General features: G+C 42.4%; 1 protein-coding gene across 3 annotated transcripts in view; it reads right to left on the bottom strand.

The window, feature by feature from the left end:
• gabrr2a (gamma-aminobutyric acid type A receptor subunit rho2a) overlaps positions 1-23,084 on the bottom strand; it is a 73,502-nt gene that overhangs the window by 31,406 nt on the left and 19,012 nt on the right. For 2 of the 3 annotated variants that reach the window (XM_086094387.1, XM_086094388.1), the window contains exons 4-5: positions 10,888-10,955; positions 3,441-3,664 (exon numbers count right to left, since the gene is read on the bottom strand). In XM_086094387.1, coding sequence (XP_085950513.1) covers positions 3,441-3,664; positions 10,888-10,955 — 292 coding nt within the window. The remainder of the gene's footprint in view (positions 1-3,440; positions 3,665-10,887; positions 10,956-23,084) is intronic. The other variant, XM_086094389.1, reaches the window with a different exon arrangement.

The following is a 23,084-nucleotide window of genomic DNA, read 5'->3' as shown; positions in this document are numbered from 1 at the left end:
AGACAATGAGAAACAGTGAATACTTTTGTTATTGTAAGCAGATGATATTGCTTACCCACTTTCAACTCACAGAATGCAGGCAAGTCATTCTTCCCCATGTCATGCACACGGTGTCACAGCAAAATTAAATCACCACGTAGCAACAAACTAGAAAGCACCACCAATAACCAATAAAACAACTGGACCACTAACTAACGGAACAATTAACACAGAACATGCATTTCAATTACCATTTTAATCCCCAGTGGCGCAAAGCATGGCTGGGAGCGCCTCCAAGCTCCCAGCGACGCTACATAGGTGTAGGGAGTCGGCACTTTCATCAGTAGGTGATACATTTCTGTCTCTCCTGTTGATAAGCGTATCCATAAAATAAAATAGAAATAGCACAATATTTGCTCAAAAATCTGAACCTAGACTGCAGTTGCTGTTAATAGAGAGCATAATTAATTGGAGTGTAAAAAAAAATATACTAAATTGGCTTGGCTTGACACTTCAGTCATGTGGTGGCGACAGGCCATCTGGCCACCCTTTATGTTTAAGTGGAACCTTTGTCTCCATATAGTAAAGAATAAGATCATGACAATTAACTTTACTGAAATTTTTATATAATTTTTTACTAAAATAGTGAAAAAATTACTCAGGCAGGTTACTGGAAGCGAAACAAAACGTAACAACTTATTTGGATTTGATGTCTAACAGCCAATCGCAGCAATTGTGCACTATGTTTTTTTTTGTTTTTTTTTGGAAACGGGTGGAGAAAAGCCTTGGGCAGCTGTGCTGAAAGTATCAAGCAGATCTGGTTAGTAAAATGACTCGTTTTGGCCCCTAGATGGCAGCGATGACTCTCTTTGCACAAGGTTGAATGGGCCGCCCACCGTGGGCGTCAGTAGAAGACGTGAGGCGGAGCTAGAGTGTTGAGGAGACACGGCTGATCATGACACAATGGCTGATGAAGCAACCGGTTGCAAGCAGCTCACGCTTGAGCATTTTTTTCAAAGACGGAAAGCATCGATCAATACTAAAAAGCGCATTGATGTCGACGATGATGATGACTCCGAGCTTGACGCCAAAGTTGGAAGCCTTGACGCGACCGTTATGATCACGTAGTAAGCCTCACCGGCTAGCGCGGCTAGCGCTGCTAACGCCGGAAAACGCGCAGCACAACCGACCGGGTATTCGATCGGGCGAAGGAGAGTTGTCGAAAAGCATCGACCAATGCACATTGATGATGATGATGATGGTGAATCCCGATGATGATGGTGAATCCCGAGGTTGACGCCACAGTTGGACGCCACAGTTGGACACGGCCTTTATTCTCACGTCATAAAGCATCACCGGCTAGCGCTGCTAACGCCGGAGCTGCACATGCGGTCTTTCGGTTGGACAATGAAGAGTACCCCGAGTCCAATGCATATTCATCGGAGGAGCGGGTACAGTCTGATCACGGAGAAGACACTGGTTCTGGACTACGATGCCACCATGAATGGAGTGGATAAGATGGATGAGGACATCTCTTACCACCCGGTATAGCAACTGAAGGACATGAGGAAGCCAGACGTAACATCACCGTAACGTAACCGTAACAAATATCCTGATATTAGACTTTATGGCAACACACACTGCAGTATATACTTGCTATTCCCCGGAAAAAACGGCCGGCAAGAAAGTGTAGCTTCTGCACGCGAAGAGGCAATCGCAGTGAAACTGTTGTGCAAATCATGTTGCGTCTCCTTGCACGCAGGGGATTGTTTCACAAAAAGAAAAACTGTTGTTGAAACATCCACATAATTGTAAATAGTACCACAGTTGCACACATTTGTAAATAGTTTGCCAAATTGTTGTCAAATTGTTACACTGTTGAATGTAAATAAACGTATTTTGCTATCAAAAAACACTTTTTCATTCTTGGTGGTAGTATTTTATAGAAGTAAAGCACTATTTAGGTGTTTGTGGCATCATTCATGGACAAAAAGAAGTGTAAAATTCACTAGAGTGCATGAAATAATATCGTTTCACTAAAAGCTTGATTTCTCCGTATTTTGGTCCAAAACAAGCGAAACCGGATGAAACTAACCATTTTCTATTGTTGATTACTAAAGAACGCAATAAGGTAGAAACAAACTTTTTTTTTCTGATGAAAGATGGTAGTATGTGTGTTTCCATAGTCCAAACAGAACATTTGCTGTGGACCTTGAAAGATCAGTCAAAATGCTTAAATCGGCTGGCACTGACGGCATCCCTTTTCTGAAAACGTCTGGCAGTCAAAGAGATAATGTATTGCACCGCACCAGTGGTCCCTGAAGGTAATGGCAATTGAAAGGGCAGGTCTGAGGGGGGCAGACCCTTTGTAAGCAACATTGCCTTGTCGGGGACCACGCGCACATGTATGATTTTTGCATACACCAGTGGTGTCAAAGTCCGGTCCTCGAGGGCCTGAGTCCTGCATGTTTTAGAGGTTTCCCACGTTCAACAAAGCTGATTCATATTTAAGCTCATCAACAGGAGCCTGATAATGATCCTGGTAATTGAATCAGGTGTGTTGGAGTAGAGAAACCTCGAAAACATGCAGGACTCAGGCCCTTAAAGTCACTCAAACAGGGGGATAGATTAGGCCTCTTAATGATTAGATAGGTGACTTGAGCTAGGCTGTTGTGTCACTGTGACTGGTCCTGGCTTGGCGTCTTCCTATCTATCTGCACTCTGGTGCACTTATCTAGTTGAAACCAGTTAAAACCATCAGTTCACACATTTTCACATGGGCTAGGCTGAGCCAACCCCCACGTGAGTGGGCGGCCAAGACAGTATAAGAGTAGAGACCATTATTAATTGATTAGAACATACGCATCCAGCAGAAAAGACTACACAACAGTGTACTCGATCTTTCTGGCATCCAGTAAATAATTCACTTGAGAGTATGCAGCCTCCTGGCTGTTATTAGTATAGCGAGCATTAAAGATAAAAATAACCATTGAAAGTTCCCATGAGAACTTTACATCTTGTGTAAAAAATAGTGAGCATCGCTGTTCTAAATAATTGTAAATTAGGAATCCTTGTTGAACTCCCTTTCCAACAATGCCTCTTTTGTGAAGATTGGCCCAGTAGTTTGTGAGGAATAAGGGTTCAAAGGAAGGTGGCCATGCCCTTTTTTGCAAACAATGTCAAAATTTTGCGGGCTGTAGCTCCCAAAATTCTGCTCCGATTGACCTGAAATTTGAGATTTGTGCGTTGTGCCATCACTATCAACTAACTAGTACACTACGTTTCATGAAAATCTAAATCTGCTTGGTTATTACCCTCTAGAGGGTTTTTTTGTGTCTATGGTTTAGCTTCAAGTGTTCACAACTAGCTATCCCAGATTCCTGTCATGACCTTACATTCTCCTATGACAGTGGAACATAAAGCATATCAATACATGTGTTGGTTGATAACTTGATACACACCTGAGACTGTAAAGCACGTGACCATCAGGAAAGACACGCAGCATGATGTTGTCTGTGGTTGTGTCGTGGATAAAAGATCTCTTAGAGTGGACAAAGAATACATCAGGGACCCAGATCTTTTTCACCAGACGGCCATCAAATGTCATGCTCTTATTGGTACTGCTGGTGAATGACAGACGCTCATCTTTCCAATAATGTCTCAGGTACAGAGTCATGGTAAAGTCCTGTTGGAATACGGTGTGAAAGTCAACCAGAGAACATTGCAGCAAATTTTGTTAGAAGTTGGGGTGAGCCGGATATTTGTACATTACGAGTATCCGGTATGGATAATAAGGGCAGTGTGGCTCAGTGGTAGAGTGGTTGTCTACCATCCGTGAGGTTGGGGGTTCGATCCTCATGCCTGGCGACCACATCAAAGTGTCCTTGAGCAAGACACCTAACATCGATTTGCTCCCAGTGGACCTGGCAGCAGCCGACCACTGGTGTGTAAATGGGTGAATGTGAGGCTTTCTATAGCGCTTTGGGCACTATAGTGGACTGCTTTTGGTAAATGGACTGCGGTTTACAATGCCTCACATTTACCCATTCACACACCAATGGCCAACTGCTGCCACGCAGAACGCTGCCAGGTCCATTGGGAGCAAATCGGGGTTCAGTGTCTTGCTCAAGGACACTTCCACATGGTCACCAGGGTGAGGATCGAACCCACAACCTCAATGATGGGAGACGACCACTCAAGCACTCAGCTCCTATAGCTAAAAAAAAAAAAAAACGCTATATAAATAGCAGTCCATTCTAATCCATTTTCCAGATACAAATACAACTTACTATCCGTGATCTGGCTGAAAGAAAGCCCTTCCTCTTCTTACCGACTCGCTTTTATTCTCTGTGATTGACCAAAGAGTCACGCAACACACAAACGCAGACAGTAATTGATCTCTACGAGCTGTACATGTCTAATCTGTACGTACACGTATCGTTTACACAGTAGTCTGCTAGTGAGATGGGAAGAGTAAGATGGCCGCCCGGTTGCTTAAACGGCTTGCACGGGGGTGTATAGGCTATCGGCTATCCAGTAGTATATACAGATCAGTGAGACGAAAACACAGGAGAAGTGACAATGGCAAGTGATTCCAGTACATCATGCTAAATATTTGGCCATAAAAGCTAAGAAGGTTGCGTAAAACGACTACAACACAGCTATCCGCCATTGTTGACAGACTGGCGGTTCGCAGTCACGCGAGAATTGGAGCATATGTCATCAAACTGGAGGAGTATCCCGCATATGTGTCATGTTTGTGCTCTCAGACTGTATGCTTTGTGTTGCAACTGCCTGATATAATCAGCAGCCTATGAGAGGCGACCACAGAGTGTAAAGGGAACAGCGGAAGACACATTCAGTTTGTCGGACGATTCATCTGCTTGCCTTCGCAGCCCAATGAATGATAGTTAGCTACCTAGCTCCACGTCTCATGATCCACGATCCCATCTCGCGGTTTCTGGTCTAGTTTTCGCTGCCTCGTCGGGTCGTGAGTACGTTTTGCGCAAATCGCTTAGTTAATGATTTATTGGGCATTCCATGCATTTGGCCCTGGCTGATTTTGTTCTCTTTGTCATGTCACTGTTAGCCTAGATGATTGCATCACCTTAAATTGAAGCTTTGTTTTACAAATAAATGTGGAAACAATTGCGTGTCTGCGTTTCTGGGATCCAACTCCTGAACATAACAGAATCGTCCGACCATATGGATTCCGCAGTCTCAAATAAAATGTGCCATGCTCTGGCCTCCCAGGGACAGTTGGTTGGACGTCATGAGCAGTCCTTAGGGAGGCACTAAATTAATTAGCAACCCAGTTTGATGATTTATCCGCACATGTTTCGTCCAGGGACTCATCGGGGGAGGGGGGGCTCACCTCGCGACTGGTTTTTGATCCAGGAGTTCCATAACTGTCCTATCCTCAGACTTTGAAAACCTAGACGGGTGTTAGGTTTTGATGGACGACCTTATGGCTGACATAACCCGTATTACAGCTCCCCTTAATCTAAAAGTTTCTGGCAACCTTAGTGAGACACGTCGCTTCTTGATCATGCCATCACACTATGCCCCTGTCGTTTTAGGCCTTCCATGGTTAAAGATGCATAATCCTGACATTAACTGGGACATCGCTGCCTGTCATTAGACAAACCTAGTCTCGAGGTCATTGAGTTGAATAATGTTCCTTCCGAGTATCATGACTTGAAAAGGTATTCAGCAAAGACCGAGCCCAATCCTTGCCTCCACATTGTCCATATGACTGTGCAATAAACCTTGTCCTGAATGTCCCAACCCGAGCAGGAAGCTTTACACGAGTACATAACTAAGTCACTAGCTGCCGGTTTGATCCGGCCCTTCGTCTTTGCCGGTGGGTGACGGGTTCTTCATTGATAAGGAGGACAAAACTTTACGTCCGTGTGTAGATTACCGGGGGCTTAACGACCTTACGGTCAAAGATAAATACCCACTAACGCTATTGGATTCAGCATCTCCCTTGCAGACAGCAACAGTGTTCACCAAATTAGATCTCCGGAGTGCATGCCATTTGGTGAGGATCGAAGAGGGGGATGAGGGAAGACAGCATTTAAAACTCCGTTAAAACAAATTGAATATCTGGTCATGCCATTCGGACTCTCTAATGCCCCAGCCGTTTTTCAACGGCTAATAAATGATCTGTTGAGAGACATGCTCAATCAGTTTTGTTTCATCTACCTTGATGATATCTTAATCTTTTCCAAAGATCTCTATGAACACAGTCACCATGTCAGAATGGTGTTACAATGCCTGCTGGAGAATCAACTTTATGTGAAGGCAGAGAAATGCGAGTTCCATTCTGAGTCAGTGCAATTCCTGGGGTTCATTGTCGAGAAGGGTTACTTGAGAGCGGACCCCGCGAAGATCCAAGCAGTGCTCGATTGGCCAACCCCAACCACAAGGAAGCAGATACAGCAGTTTTTGGGCTTCGCTGATTTTTATCGGCGCTTCATACAAAATTATAGCCAGAGAGCAGGACCACTAACAAAGCTCACGTCAAATAAGGTGCAGTTTAAATGGAGCCCAGAAGCTGAGTCCGTCTTTGTCAAACTCAAAGATTTATTCACATGTCCACCAGTGTTGAATCATCCTAATCCCAAACTCTCTTTAGTTGTCGAGGTTAACGCATCGGACTTCGTAGTTGGAGCAGTCCTCTTACAGCGCTCCCCGGTCGACTAGAGGCTCCACCCCTGTGCATTCTTTTCCTGATGACTCACCTCCAGACAGTCTCGTTGGGCGCTGATCCTCGCCCGGTTCAACTTTACCGTGACTTACAGACATGGCTCCTCCAACACCAAACCCAATGCGTTGCCTAGGATCCATGATTCTGCCGTGGAGGTCACCAGTAACTAGACCATTGTTCCAAGTGACCGGGTGGTTGGAGCATTACGGTGGAGGATAGAAATAAAAGTAATTTATATGCCCCTAATAATGATGATCCGGCCTTTTTCCATGAATTTTTCCTTTTTAATTTAGCAGAGAACTCTACTATTATTATTGGAGGAGACTTTAATACAGTCTTAAATCCATTAGTAGACATTAACATTAACATGTATAAGGCGATTACAATCTACTAAAGTAATAGGGGAATATATGGATGACTTAAATTCCCAACTAAGAAGGAATTTACCTTATTTTCCGCTGACCGGTCTTTTTCAAGAATTGATTTATTTTCTTACAAATAATTCTATTGCTGATAAAATTGTTACAAAAATACATCCTATTATTATTAGCGACCATGCACCAGGCTCCCTTACCCTACAAGTTGATTATACCTTTAAACCACCCCCGACATGGCGTTTTAACATCTCACTGCTAAATGACGCAGACCTCAACTCCAGACCTATCTCCATCTCTTCTCTGGGAAGCTGGGAAAGCGGTAATTAGAGGTAAAATTATATCATATTCATCTTATAAAAAGAAACAGGATCAAAAATTAGAAAAAGACTTGGAAGATAAAATTAAACAACTGACGGATGAGTACGCAATAAACCCAAATAACCAAATATGGACAGACTTACAAAATACAAAAATACAGTTAAACGATATGTTATCTAAAAAGACAGAGTTGATAATACAACAATTGAGATACAACAACTTTGAATATAATAACAAACGCAATCAGGAAAAATCTCTTATAACGGCTATTAAAGGGACAACTGGTGAAGGCACACAATCATCAGAAGAAATTAAACACATTTTTTACAACTATTATTGCAACCTATACTCAGAAACTAACAACCCTAACCCTGAGCATATTGAGGCATTCCTCAGTAGCTTAAATATACCTACTGAATATAAAGATATGTTAGATGTGCCACTTACTATGAACGAGTTGTACAGTGCTCTACACAGTATGCCTAATGGCAGAGCACCTGGCCCGGATGGTTATCCGGCTATATATTTTAAGCACTTTTGGTTAATGCTTGCTCCATTATTCTTAAGAGTAGTAACAGAAATAATGGTTACATACGTCCACACAGCAGCAATAAAACTTTTATTAAAGCCAGAAAAAGACCCCACCCTTCCATCAAGTTACCGTCCGATTTCACTAATTAACAGTGATATTAAAATTATCGCCAAGGCTTTCGCATCTCGACTAGAAACAGTAATATCGACAATCATTCATAGCGACCAAACAGGCTTTATTAAAGGTCATCACTCTACTAATAATTTTAGGAGGCTCTTTAACCTTATTAGCATGTCACAGCGGCATGATAAAAAGGCAGTTATTATATCGTTGGATGCAGCAAAAGCCTTCGACAAAGTTAACTGGTCCTCCCTCTTTGCTGTTTTAAATAAAGGGGCGCTCCTGGCTCCGCTCCTGGGTTTGCTCTCCGGCCGGTGTCTCCTGCGGGGCCCTGGGGTTGTGCCTTGGCACTGCCGTGGCCTGGGGGGCTGTGCTTGCTCTGTCCTGGCCGGGGTCGACGGCTCACCTCTTTTGTGGAGGCTTTCATGCATGCCAAACCCACCACGCCAGCATCTATCGAAATTCAAACACAATCTGCTTCTTCCTCTGGTCGTTGAATCGGTGGAAGCTGACGACTGTGGATCTCACTCTGCTTCATCGATCCTTCCTTCCTTTTCTCAGTCTTTCCTTTGGTCTCTTGAGGTTTCCCTAATTTGTTGGAATTTAGATGTTTCTGGGATTGGTGAAAGATTCTGATTGGTAACCCGGTGGGTAGTAGGTGATGTCTAATGGGTGCTGGATTTGACTTTCCTTTCTTTTCTTTGATCCTTGCTCGGGTCTCCTGACAACCTCACGAATCTAGTTGGATTCTGAAGTATTCGGTTTAGGTGAACGGTATGGGATTTTTAATAGGTTTTAGGTGAATTAATGAGTACACACTCACACGCACACACACATACACACACACACACCCGCAGATGCACATACTCATGCACATACAAAAAAAAGAGATGATGATGCCATGTCGAATTGGTAAAATTACCGAATGAACAATACTGAGCGCTGTCAGAAAAAAGAAGGGAACAAAAGACTATTACTAGCCTCCCTGCTTCCCGAGGCCACACAGTAATACAGACTGTAGTAGATCGTTTCTCTAAAATGGCTCATTTCATCGCCCTGCCAAAGCTGCCATCCGCCCTTGAAACTGCAAGTCCACAGAATCCCCATTGACATTGTCTCGCACCGAGGCCACCAGTTCATATCCGATGTGTGGACAAAATTTTGTGCAGCCTTAGGAGCCATAGTAAACCTTTCTTCGGGCTATCACCCACAAACAAATGGACGGACAGAAAAGGTCAATCAAGACTTGGAGGCTGCTCTTCGCTGTGTCTGTCACAGTCACCCTACGTCTTGGTCCACTCACCTACCTTGGGTGGAATATGCCCACAATTCACTCGTCTTCTCTACCACAGACCGCTCCCCCTTCATGCCAGTTTATGGATACCAGCCCCCATAGTTTCCCTCGCAGGAAGGGAAAGTGGCCATCCTATCGATACAGCATCACCTCCGGAGAGCCCATTGGGTGTGGTGGGAGACCAGTGAGGCACTTTTTACGTACCGATCAACAAATCGCTAACTGTCGGCGGCTACCTGCTCCTGACTAACACCCGGGTTAGAAAGTGCGGCTCTCCACAAGGAATATGCATCTGGCTGATGGGGGTCCAGGAAGATGGTAGGCCTTCGTCAGGGCAAGCTGAAAAGGACTTTCATACAACTGCTTCCATAGAAGTTAGTCACATGTTCACAGTGGGATGGACACACAGTCAGCTGGTACTCATCATGCAATCAGCAAGCAACAATCATAAATATTTTTAAAAGTCAACTATAAAAAAATGAAACACAATATACGATTAACAATATATAATATACAATTATTTATAATGTCTTTTTCAGAAGAGATCTTAAAGAAAAGGAATGAAATCCAGTTCACCATTCAGACCAGGAAACTTAGTGGCTCTTAAAGTGTAGATCCAAAAAGACTCCCTCTGCAAGAGTCTATTTAATCTATCTCCTCCTCCTATAGACTCAGGTATATGCTCTATACCATAGGCTTTCAAAGTTTGAGTTTGAGTCACCCCCAAAAACCTCAAGTTTTCCTGGATATTCAACGATATTGTCAATGCCTACTGAATAATTGATTTCTCAGCTCCTGAAGCAGATAGAAAAATATTTCCAAAAACATTTCAGAGCTTACACCTGTGGCGTTCACACAAACATAAGTTTATTATCATAAACCGTCAATATAAAAAAAAAATCAACTGACGTATCTGTGGATTTACCTTCAACACTGGAGTGCAGTTGTAATAACCTCGAGGGATCGAGTGGTACTTAGTCGCCGTCCATTCTGTTGCAAAGCTGTCTAAATTTTCAACATCCTCATTGTCTACAAACATATTGCTTAACTGTATGTCACTGTCGACTCGTTACACTGATTTAAATTCCTCCCGCGACGTCGTCAATCGCGTCATTTATTTCATAACTCCCGCAAATCTGCGTCTGCCATAAATGCTCAAATAAAATTCCAGCGCATGCTACGAGGCCCATGTCACCCTCTTGTGTATATTCTGCTGCATTTCATTGGCTAAGAGACCAAGAATTGGTCAAAACAAAACAAAATGACGTATCTGCTCTCCCGGCTTTAAAGGGGGACGCACGCTGGAACACTCCCGGCTCTAACGGTAGAAGTGCGGTCATGCGCTCCCGGCCTTAATGGGTTAAATTGTTAAGTACAAACAAATATCCGTCGCGAGTACCGATACCGTGAAATGTGTCTTGGTATCGGCCCAATACCGACACCTGGTATCGCTACTCACCCATCCCTAGTTATCTTTATTATTATTTTTTATTAAAATACGCTTGTAAAAATGAAAATTTTACGCAATACCTCAACTACCCAGAGTTTACCCTACCATGTCAACTTCCGAGATGCTGTCCAAGCTCTCCACCTGAACATCTACTCCCACAGGGATAGCAGGACCTGAAAAACAAAATTACACATTAAAGCACCAGATGTAAAACTATGAATGGAAATTTAAAGTTACTGTAAGACACACATGCCAGCTCAAAGCCTGCCAGTGAAATACGGCCTGCAAAGTCTTGAAAACTGCATGATTAAATATGCTTATGTAGCTTTATGCAAATGTAGATCACAGTACCCATAATGTATGTGAATTTGCCATTGCAAATTATTTGCAATCATTTTATGATATCAAACCAGTTAAGGCTGTTTTAGCTATGTTAGTTGTGACTGAGATAGGTTGAACACAAAGCGAAGAGATCCAACATTTCCAGAAACAAGCTGATGCTTAAACATGTTTTTATAACTGACAGATACTCTGATTTAAAAAAAATTGTGCATGTTTGTGCTTGAAAGAAAAAAAAAAGTTTATTTTCTGTTGTACGTGAGATGATGAATTAATTCTGTATATTGGCACCAAACATGGAACAATGTTTACTAACATAGCACCCTAGAAAAGCAACAGAGGGTCCAAGATTTAAGTCAGGCAACGTTTTAATAAGCTATTTGACAGGCATGTTTTGTCAATGTCTGTTACCTGTGAACACAATTAATTAGCTGTAAAGTGTTTGTTAATTTACATGTATTTTTAGTATCATGTCTCTTACTCTTGTGTTAATAAATGAAGTAATAAACAAAAGTTCCTGATAATACTTGTGTGTAACAATTTGGATAATGGGCAGGGTTGCACATAAGTGGTGTGCATGCGTACTGAAAATATGAAATAAAGTGTGCACCACATTCAATTGTGTCACTGTGCATTTGCATATCAAGCAAATTTCAGGCCAGCCTTCAGTTAAAAAGCTGAGGTTGATGGGTCAGGGGTAAAAAATTAGCACCAACCACAGGTGTCCTTTTGAGAACCACATGAAGTTGGTCTCTCCTCTACCCACTTCTGATATGTGATCTCCCTGGACTTTACATCATCCGCCTCTGGATGTCTACTTGCAGTTCCTTAGAAACACATTTTGCACACTTCTACCTGCAAATCAGTTTTTTCTTGCGCCATGTCAAGGATGATTAATTTACATTTAGAGAGAATGAGAGGAGCTGCTTCAATGCAAGACACCCCTTTTTAAATGTGTACACTTACGCATGTCTGTGAAATTACCAACACAAGATCTAACCTGCCTCTGTGCAGAGTTTGACAGCTTGCTGCGCTAGACTTGCGCTGGACACAAATAGAACCTCTATAGAAATACAACCATTAGCACTCACATTCACACCAATATTTTATGATATTACTCAAAACCCATGTAAGCGTAGGGAGAACATGCAAGCTCAATTTAGGAAGGTCGAATATCAAACCCTTAACTACTGAACTGTGACTACGGCAGATGTGTTAGCCACTAGCTCACTGTGCTCACCATCTCAAAATGCTGTATGCCAGTTCCGTCATATGCTGAGGACACACCTCTCTTTCTCCCTTCATTTAAGAATTAAACAATTAACTAAAAAGAAAATGTGGGAGGAAGGCAAAATATCTTTGCAAGCACTAGGAAAAAAATATGGTATAAACTTCATCCAGATAGGCCTGACCTTGCCAGCAAGCTGAATTCTCGCGGTATTTGTTCACAAATACAACGAGAATACATCTTGTACTGCTCCCGCTGATACGTTTGCAACCAACCTTTTTTAGGTTGGACCAATCAGGCGTTGTTTAGGGCGGGATGAAACCAGAAAGTGCTAATGGCGGGGGGAAACAAACAAACCTAACAGACAAATGAACGCTGCAATTAATCCTGTTCTTGCAGAATTACTCACTGTTTCCTTGTTGAATTTTGAACAGCGAGAGGCACTTTGTGAATTTTTATCTGTTAAAGATGTTTGTGCTCAAAACCCCCAGCCCCCCACCCCCGCCCCCACCCCACCCCCACCCCCACCCCCCCAGACGAGATAGAAAATAACATTTTCATTGGTTGCCGTGATTGGTCAAAACAAACGTGCACAAGATGCTGCATCGTCCAATCAGCTCAAATTATTGTACAGAATGTCCCTCCTTTTCCGAACAGATCTGCAGAGTGAAGTTCCAGATTGATAATGTGAAGAACTCCCTTGAGTAATTAACAATTATCAATCTAGCTTGTGAGGTTAAGAAAGGCATTGTTTGTATTGTACCTCAGTCATTAACAACTTGGGCTGTGGTACAAAAGAGTTATGTTGAAACCCTATTTCGGACAAAAATGGATAGTAATTGGACTAAAATTAGATATACTTGGAAAGATTTCTGGCAAGGCACCAATTTATGATTCCCACACATCATGCAGAGACCCTCTTGGGGAAAAAAGGGTACTGTAGAAGTACATTTTTGTTCCCCAAGGCACACATTTTGTGATGTATCATGTAGGGTTCACAACTGAACTCCTACGTACAAATAAGTACCATATATGAATTGCTTTATTTCAGATTCAAGGTATCGACACAAACATACAAGATACACAATATAAAAACAATAATACACAAATATAAACACACACAAAAGTACCATAAATGGTAAATGGACTGCTTTTTATATAGTGCTTTTATCTACACCATATGGTGCCCAACGCTTTTTGCAATGCCTCGCATTTACCCATTTACGCACACTTTCACACACCATTTGTCGGTTGCTACCATGCAGGGCACTGCCAGGTCCACTGGGAGCAAATCGGGGTTCAGTGTCTTGTTCAAGGTTTGAATCTCAACCTCACAGATGGGAGACAACCACTCTACTACTGAGCCATGCCACCTCGGCTAATATCCAAAGAAGCATCATACAAGAGCATCATAATGCTATTTTCACCCAATAATTTAGAAAGTGCCGATGTCGATAACGATAAGTAAACAGATAATTGTTTGCAAAATTAACTTGAATACAAATATACTTTCGAATCCTACTATAAGTCTAACATGTACAAATACATTGAAACATTGTGTAAATCACAATGAAGCTGAATTGTATTGATATATCTGCTTCAAAGACAACCAGTAACTCATTTTGAGTTTGCCAAAACAACAGTCATACTTTAAAAATGCAACAAAAAACTGCGACGGTAACATTTTGGGGATTGTTGTGGAATTTTCAGCAGGGTTAGGCGAAATTAATAATATTTGTCTAGAAAAAAATTATTTATATTTGAAGCTTCAAATATACACAAGTCTTACAGAGCAGTCTACAAGAAATGACCTGTGAGAGTGTGCGCCGTAAACAGGGTTGGGAGGGTTACTTTTAAAATGTAATCTGTTACAGTTACAAGTTACCTGCAACAAAATGTAGTTAGTAACATAATCCAAGTACCATAATATTAAAGTAATGTAACTGGATTGCTTTTGGATTACTCCAATATTGGATAATAATACTCATGAAGACAAAATAAAAATATCACCACAATATATATTCTATATAATGTGCCCCTGCTATTTGCGAGTAATAAGGACCCGGGCAGCCTACAAATAGCAAAAATCCTTGTGTAATTAAAAAGCATGTAAGCTATTGATTGATTGATTGAAGGTCATATGCTGTTTTCAAACTGTCACTGAAAGCAACTACATCTCACAGTTTGATTGTTAGATAGATAGACAGACAGACAGACAGACAGACAGACAGACAGATAGATAGATAGATAGATAGATAGATAGATAGATAGATAGATAGATAGATAGATAGATAGATAGATAGATAGATAGATCCAATTAACTCTTTGACCGCCAAAAATGTTTAATAACGTTTAGTAAAATCCAAATGAGTGCCGCCAAATACGTTAAAAGACGTTCTCTATGTTTTTTTTGTTTTTTTTTAAACGGGTGGAGGAAAGGCTTGGCAAGCTGTGCTGAAAGTATCAAGCAGGTCGAGTTAGTATAATGACTATTTTTGGGCACTAGATGGCAGCGATGACTCTCTTTGGACAAGATCGGGTAGGAGTCAGTAGAAGACGTGCGGCGGAGCTAGAGTGTTGAGGGGAGAATGGCCGAGGAAGCGAAAATGGCGACCGGTTGCAATCAGCTCACGCTTGAGCATTTTTTTCAAAGACGAAAAGCATCGACCAATGCTAAAGAGCACATTGATGATGAAGATGGTGACTCCGAGGTTGACGCCGAAGTTGGAAGCGTTGACGCCGAAGTTGGAAGCGTTGACGCGGCGGCTTCGATCGCGTCGTAAAGCCTCACCGGCTAGCGATGCTAACGCAGGAAAACGAGCACTTCTGCACAGGCGGACGTTCAATCGGACGATGAAGTGTACCCCGAGTCCAATGCATATTCATCGGAGGAGTGGGTACAGTCTGATCACGGAGAAGACACTGGTTTTGGACTATGATGCCACCATGAATGGAGTAGATAAGATGGATCAGAACATCTCTTACCACCCGGTATAGGAACTGAAGGACATGAGGAAGCCAGACGTAACACCAGGTCACCGTATCATGATCCTGAGAGTAGACTTGATGACAACATGGCCAAACACACACTGCAGTATATACCTGCTACTCCCCGGAAAAAAAGGCCGGCAAGAAAGTGCACGCGAAGGGGCAATCGCAGTGAAACTTATCTGTGGTGCTGCGTCCCCTTGCACGCAGGGGATTTTTACACAATATACCTCACAAAAAGAAAAACTGTGTAGTTGAAACATCCACACAATTGTAAATAGTACCACAGTTGCACACATTTGTAAATAGTTTGCCAAATTGTTTTGTCAAATTGTTACACTGTTGAATGTAAATAAACGTATTTTGCTATCAAAAAACACTTTTTCATTGTTGGTGGTAGTGTTTTACAGAAGTAAAGCACTGTTTAGGTGTTTGTGTCATCATTCATGGAAAAAAAAGGTGTCAAATTCACTAGAGTGCATGAAATAATATCGTTTCACAAAAAGCTTGATTTCTCCGTATTTTGGTCCAAAACAAAGCATTTGGATGAAACTAACCTATTTTCTATTGTTGATTACTGAAAAACGGAATAAGGTAGAAACAAACTTTTTTTTCTGATGAAAGATGAGAGTTCAATCTTTCATTTGGTAGTATCTGTGTTTCCATAGTCCAAACACAAAATCTTCTGTGGACCTTGAAAGATCAGTCAAAATGCTTAAATCAGCTGGCACCCAAATATCTTCTTTTCAGAAAATGCTTGGCAGTCAAAGAGTTAAGATGATGATGCGTGACATCAACTGCAAAATATTTTTTTATCCGAGTCACAAGTTTAGCCGTGTATATGTTGTGCATGATGTTTAAATAGTGAATTGGTGGGAGGAAGATTTGTTTGGAAGGTGTAACTCATTATGGTTGTAAGATAGCGGACTAGCTAGCTCAAACTTTTGCTCAAAGTAAGTTCCAGTGAATACCGGTTGCCATTTCCTTTTCTCGTCCGTGAAGCTTTTTGAAACTGCCCGCGTGTGGAGGACGCGACTAGTCACAGGGATGTGGTTTTTCCGCTAATTCGCGGAATTCCGCTTTTTTTATCTCCAAAAATAAATAAAAAATCAGTTTTCGTCTCTCTACAGCATTCCATTTTAGTGTTTCCGTAACTGAAATGAAACGGATCTTGCGATTGGCTGAAGTCTCCGTGTTGACCAATAAACGCGCTTGTTATAAAGGCATAGGAGTATGCCATTGTTTGTTGACCAATAAACGCGCTTGTTATAAAGGCATAGGAGTATGCCATTGTTCATTTCTCACACGTTTTTGCCGGGTGTTTAAAAAAAGATGTCCGTGATCGAATGCAAAGATGCTCCGCGAGTTAAGGAAATTGACAAAATCGTAAAAAACAAGTTTCGATGGGACTGGTTAGAGAAGGATATATCGACAAATGTTGGAAAGAAGACTGTGACGAATTTGTTCAGTGACTTTATTCGGAAGATCGATCGTGCCGGGAAAGCGCTTTGCATTTGGTGCCGTGATACCATTGACTATGGTGGGAGAGGTTTCAAAGCTCTTGAAAGTCACGCAAAGAGCAAAAAACACGTGAAAGAACTCCAGTCAAGAACAACAAATTATTCCATCGCTGGAAGTTTCGGTGCCCAAACGAAAACTCCAAAACTTTACGGACTTCATCCCTTATTGACATCACAATCGGAAGCGGTAATAGAGAGACGTGATCCACCCCAACAACCTGTACCAGTTGCTGATAGAGTCGTGAATTTTGAGGTAGGTGGTAAACTTTTCAAATTAATCAAAATCAAATTTTCGAAAATATTATAACGTAATAAAAATGGCCATAACTATTTAACATGGTTAATCATTGGCACAAACTCAAATGAATGCTGCATGTTTGCACTTTTCAGGTTTCAATATGTTGACTGTCTTGATGTATGCAGTTACAGAGATGATCGAATGCATGATTGTGTTTTTACCAGAGCTTGCTGCATGAGGTAGTTTATGTTTTTGTTATGCATTATGTATTAAATTAAGAATGATTGATTAAATGATTTATTGCATGGTAAATATTATTTCAAATGGTTAAAGATAATTTATTATTTTGTAGCTAATTTTCTACATTTTTTGTTACCATAATAAATACTCTGACATGTGAATGTGCATGAAAGTTTAGACTAAATCCTTTTTTATTTACTTTGGTCGCATGACATTTTGGATTATAATTCAAATAATTATTTAAATTATTTAATTGTTTACTGATTATTGTTAAATTTATTTTATTCTTCAGGCAATGCTGTTGGGAGTGCTGGCCGAAAATTCTCTTCCGTTCACCATGGCCCCAAAGCTCATCACACTGTCAAAGGAACTGGCAAGGGATCCAAAAGCTCTGAATGGACTGTCCATGGATAGAACCAGTGCATCCTACAAAATGAAGTTTGGCCTTGCTCACACTATGCTTGATGAGACTTTAACAAACTTAAGATCCTCCCACTTTTCAATGAACATTGACGAGTCCACCAGCAACAATCTACACCGTGTCCTGTGTGTACTCGTCAGCTATTTCTCCCCGTTGACAAAGTCTGTTGTGGTGGACCATTTAGCATCTTTGAGTGTTGTTAAAGATGACAGCAAATCTCTCTTTGATGAACTCTCAGCCCTCATGACCAAGAACAATATTCCCTGGAGCAATTTGGTGTCGGTGTTGATGGACTCATGTGCAGTGACGCGGGGTTCCAAATCTGGAGTTGAGACGCGTTTGCGAGAGGGACCAGCACCACATCTCCTTGACATAGATGGGGATACCTGCCACCACATCCACAACGCCTCCAAGCATTTTTGCAAGTCATTTGAGTACAAGATTGAAGGACTCCATAATGATCTCTTCAATGATTTCAAGTGGTCAACCGATCTGAAGGAAGTTCTTCAAGAAATTTGCTTTCTGACAGGCATCACCTTCACCATGCCAGAGAGATTTGTCAGCCATCGGTGGCTTTCAAACTATGATGTTTCAATGTCCACCTTACGCCTCATGGATGTCTTTACCATCTTCTACCATGCATTTCTTGGCAGAGAAGATAAAGAACTCTATCTCCCCACCATCATGGCCATCTACCACAAGAAGGATCTTTCAAGAGAAGTCAAAGCCAAACTCAAAGACATACAATCAGCTTTAGGCCAAAATAACATGACTGAGGAAGGAAGGAAGAGGAAGCAGAGGATCTATGAGAAGATATTCTTCACAAGATTGGATACGCTTCTCACCCTCAAGCTGTACACAGCAGTTCTGCCCTTGCTGAAGAACTATGTGATCACCTTTGAGACGAAAACACCAATGATCCACAAGCTGAACGACAAGCAAGTGGCCTTCTTCAAGAAGTTCTTGTCCTGTTTCCTGAAGCCAGAGTCCCTTCAAGGCTGTAAACTGACAGAAATTGAGCTGAACAACAAAGCCAACCAACTCAGAGAAAATGATATTTTCTATGGTGGTGTCATCAGCAAATTGATGGATTCTTCCAACAAGTCGTCAGTTGTGTTCAAGTTCAAAGCCAAAGCCAAGGCAGCATATCTGGCATGCGGACTGTACCTTCAGAAAAAGTTGCCCATGAACAGCAAGCTTCTGAAAGCAGCCTCTGCCATTGACCCACTTGCCAGAGGACACAGCTCAACTTTAAACCAACTGAAGAAGCTGTCATCGTTGGTCACCAATGTCCTTGATGAGTCAGAGCTGGGGAACTATGATCTCGAGGTGAGAGAATACCAGTTGAACAGTGAGTTGCCAACACCTTTGGACTCAGAGGGGAAGGCAATTGCACTGGATCGTTGGTGGGCTCAAGTCTTTGCTGTTGGAAGATACCCAACCTTGGCCAAGATGGTGAAGGCTCTCATGAGTTGCTTCCATGGGCCGCAAGTAGAGGGGGCTTTCAGTGTCATGGGTGATGTCCTGAACCCCAAAGCATGCAGAATGGACATAGCCACATACAGTTCTATCCAGACTGTGAAATATGCCCTAAGAGCAAGAAAGACCACCTCTGTCAGCCATTTTGGCAGGAAAGACATTCTGATGGATCCTGTGCAGTCCAAACTGTGCCTAAATCTGAGGACATCCTCCAAAAGGTACAGGGAGGAGAAGGATGCAGAAGCAGCTATGTTGTCTGCAAAACGAACAGAACTTGCTGTGAAACAGGACACCCAAATGAGCAAGGCTGCCTCAAGAAGAACCATCAAAACTGCACAGAAGCAGGCTAGAAAGACCCATTCCAAAGCAATGAAGTCTAGGAGGAAGTATTGTTTGTGTCATGTGAATGGATTGTGCTCAAGAATGAACACTTGTATATTCCTGTAAATATGTTGAATGTTTTAATGAGTAGAAAATAGAAAAACATTATTTATGTGTTAACTTAGTAATCACATTAGTTAGATATGATGATGTTCTCAGTGATAGTTTTTAAAAGCAAAGGCAGTCCAATGTTTTTGAATGTGACTGATTTTGAGTTGACTAAAACTGCAATTTTATATGGGATAGTTCAATATACATTGAAAATTTATGCTGTTGTTTTGTCTATTTCTTTGTCATCTGAGTGCATTGAAAGTACTTAAAAACACGGAAAACCCATGAGCTCCCCTCTTGTCCCCCCACCAGGGCGCTGCCCTGGACCTAGCTGGGTGCCCGCGGCCCCCAGACCCCCGGCTAAATTTTCAGATAATTTCACTTTGGTCAAATCACATCCCTGGTTCGTTCGTTCCCACCTCCCCGACATGTAGCAACCATCCCACTCGCGCAGGCGTGCACGCGCGCTCTCTCTCTCGCGCTCTTTCCCTCGCTCTCTCTCTCACTGTCTCTCTCTCGCTCTGTCCCTCTCTCTCTCTCTCGCTCTGTCCCTCTCTCTCTCTCTCGCTCTTGCTCTGTCCCTCTCTCTCTCTCGCACTGTCCCTCGCTCTGTCCCTCGCTCTGTGCCTCTCTTGCTCTCGCTCTGTCCCTCTCTCTCTCTCGCTCTGTCCCTCTCTCACTCTCGCTCTGTCCCTCTCTCGCACTGTCACTCTCGCTCTGTCCCCCTCTCTCTCTGTCATTCTCTCGCTCTCACTCTGTCCCCCTCCCTCTCTCCCTCTCGCCCTCTTTCGCACTCTCTCTCATCGTAGAAATTGTAATCCCTCGAAGTAATCTCCATTTTTAATAAATGTACCTGTAATCTGATTACATGTTTTTTCCTGTAATTGTAATGGAATACAGTTAAAAAAAGGAAATTTTGACTTGACTTCCTCTTTAGCGGTCATTAATTGCATGATTCTTTATATTTGAAGCTTCATATATACACAAGTCTTACAGAGCAGTCTACAAGAAATTACCTGTGAGAGTGTGCGCCGTAAACAGGGTTGGGAGGGTTACTTTTAAAATGTAATCTGTTACAGTTACAAGTTACCTGCTAAAAAATGTATTTAGACTTCCTCTTTAGCGGTCATGAATTGCATGAATTTGATGATAGATCTATCTTAATTATTGAAACTTATTGGTATCTGTGACACTTGCTATCAGATCGATTCCAAAATATGCAGTATCGCACACCACTAGTCAGTAGGTCACCTGGTCACCTTACATCATGTCTGGGTGTAAATGAAAATGTATTCGGTTCTTTGACAAGATAAATAAAAATAAAAAATTCAACATTGACAAAAACTAATTCCATACATAAATATACAACCAAAAGGGTGTAGGCAGAAGCAAAAGCTTTCCATTGCTGTGCCTACCCCTCTAGCACTACAAAACACAATAAATAAACATTTGCTCAATAATTGTAAATTTTATAAAGCACCAAATCATAACAAGAGTTGCCTCAAGGTACTCCACGACAAGGTCTAACTACTTTTGGAATTGTTTCAATTTTTGTGCCTGTTTCTTAGTTATTATGACAAAGTGTAATTTGCAGAGTAGCATCTGGCTGATGGTGTAACAGATTGGTGCCAATGCAAATCTGAATTGTAAACAGGCGGAACGACTGCCAGCTTAATCTGCTCAGCATTGCTGGGGTGGGACCATGCCACATCGCTTTGCACCATGAGAGTTACATTTCAAGTGTCCTTAATAACACCATTCAAAGCAGCTAATAGCTAAGGCCAGGTTGTACTTTGAATCAAAATCCTATATTTGATTATCTTGGTTGTTAACTGGAAGGGGAACCTGGTTATCATTGTCACGACAGTGCGACAAGCTCATAACCCTGAATAAATTGCATTACATGTCACATTGGTGATCCGGGATAAAGCAGATGACACTAAGGCTCTTGTCCAATGAGTGTTAGTTTAAGCATCGCAACAGTGTTATGATCGTAATAAAAATTCTTCCATTTAAAATTTGGAGAAGGCGTCCAAGTAGTGGTGGCTGTTCTACTGTTCAACCTAGGGATGGGTAACGTTAAGATTTTAATGATGCTTAACTAATATGCTGCTTATCGATCCGGTATTGATCGAACGGCGGAGGAGTCACCACCAGTACCAAGCCTATCCATCTAGCAGCCCAAACTTCCCTCTCCCCAGCCACTTCAACCAGCTACTGCGGCAGGATCCCAAAGTGTTCCCAGGCCAGCCAAGAGACATAGTCTCTCCAGTGTGTCCTGGGTCTTCCCCGGGGCCTTCTGCCGGTGGGACCTGCCTGGAACACTTCTCCAGGGAGTCGTCCAGGAGGCATCCGAACCAGAGGCAACCTCAGCTGGCTCCTCAACGTGGAGGAGCAGCGACTCAACTCTGAGTTCTTCACGGATGACGAAGAATCCGACACTGCAGACCAAATTTTGACACCAGTCATACAGGGACCAAACAGCCCAGGGGCACGCACCCCCTTCCTTCACACACACAGGACTCCACAAGGGACACGGTCAAACGCCTTCTCTAAGTCCACAAACCACATGTAGAATGGTCGGGAGAACTCCCATGCATCTTCGAGGACCGTGCCGAGGGTGAAGAGCTGGTCCACTTTTCCACGGACAGGATGAAAACCACAATGCTCCTCCTGAATCTGAGATTCAACTTCCCGACGGACCCTCCTCTCCAGCACCCCTGAATAGACATTACCAGGGAGGCTGAGGAGTGTGATCTATAGATGGAACACACCCTGCGGTCCCCTTTCTTAAAAAGGGGAACCACCTGGGATAGGAACCTCTGGGTACCTCACGATACGATACGATGTGCGATACAAGGACCACGATAACTATTGTCTCACAATATGACGATACCGCGATTATCAATATATTGGTCAGGAAATAAATCCGCTATAATCTATGATAAAACTACTCAAGACATAAACCAGTGGTGGGCAAACTCGGTCCTCGAGGGCTGGAGTCCTGCAGGTTTTGGAGGTTTCCCTGCAGCAACGCAGCTGATTCCAATCAACAGGATCGTTACCAGGCTTATGCAGAGCTTGCTGATGAGCTGATCATATATCAGCTGTGCTGGAGAAGGGAAACCGGTAGTCGTAAGTCCGTAGCATCTACCCCATTTATTCGTGTTAACTTCCGCCATAATTTGTAATTTCATTCATCATGCCATTATTCATTTGTTGTTGAACTAGGTCAGTTTGGAAGGTCAGGAAAGTGGCCTGACGTTTGGGAGCTTTAGCTCCAATCCATTTTGTGAAATTTTATGAGGTATAGCGTCGTGTATGTTTCTTGTGTAGCGTTGCTTCGCCCGTCCAAGTGTTGCTGCCCCACGTCATGTCCACCTGTTAAAGTGTACCCTTTTTCCCAACCCTTCCGAT

Source organism: Leptonotus elevatus, chromosome 14 (genome assembly GCF_054856555.1).
Source record: "Leptonotus elevatus isolate MCC_2025b chromosome 14, RoL_Lele_1.0, whole genome shotgun sequence".
Taxonomy (NCBI): domain Eukaryota; kingdom Metazoa; phylum Chordata; class Actinopteri; order Syngnathiformes; family Syngnathidae; genus Leptonotus; species Leptonotus elevatus.
The sequence above is the reverse complement of the archived record's forward strand: the minus strand, read 5'-3'. Positions and strand labels throughout refer to the sequence as shown.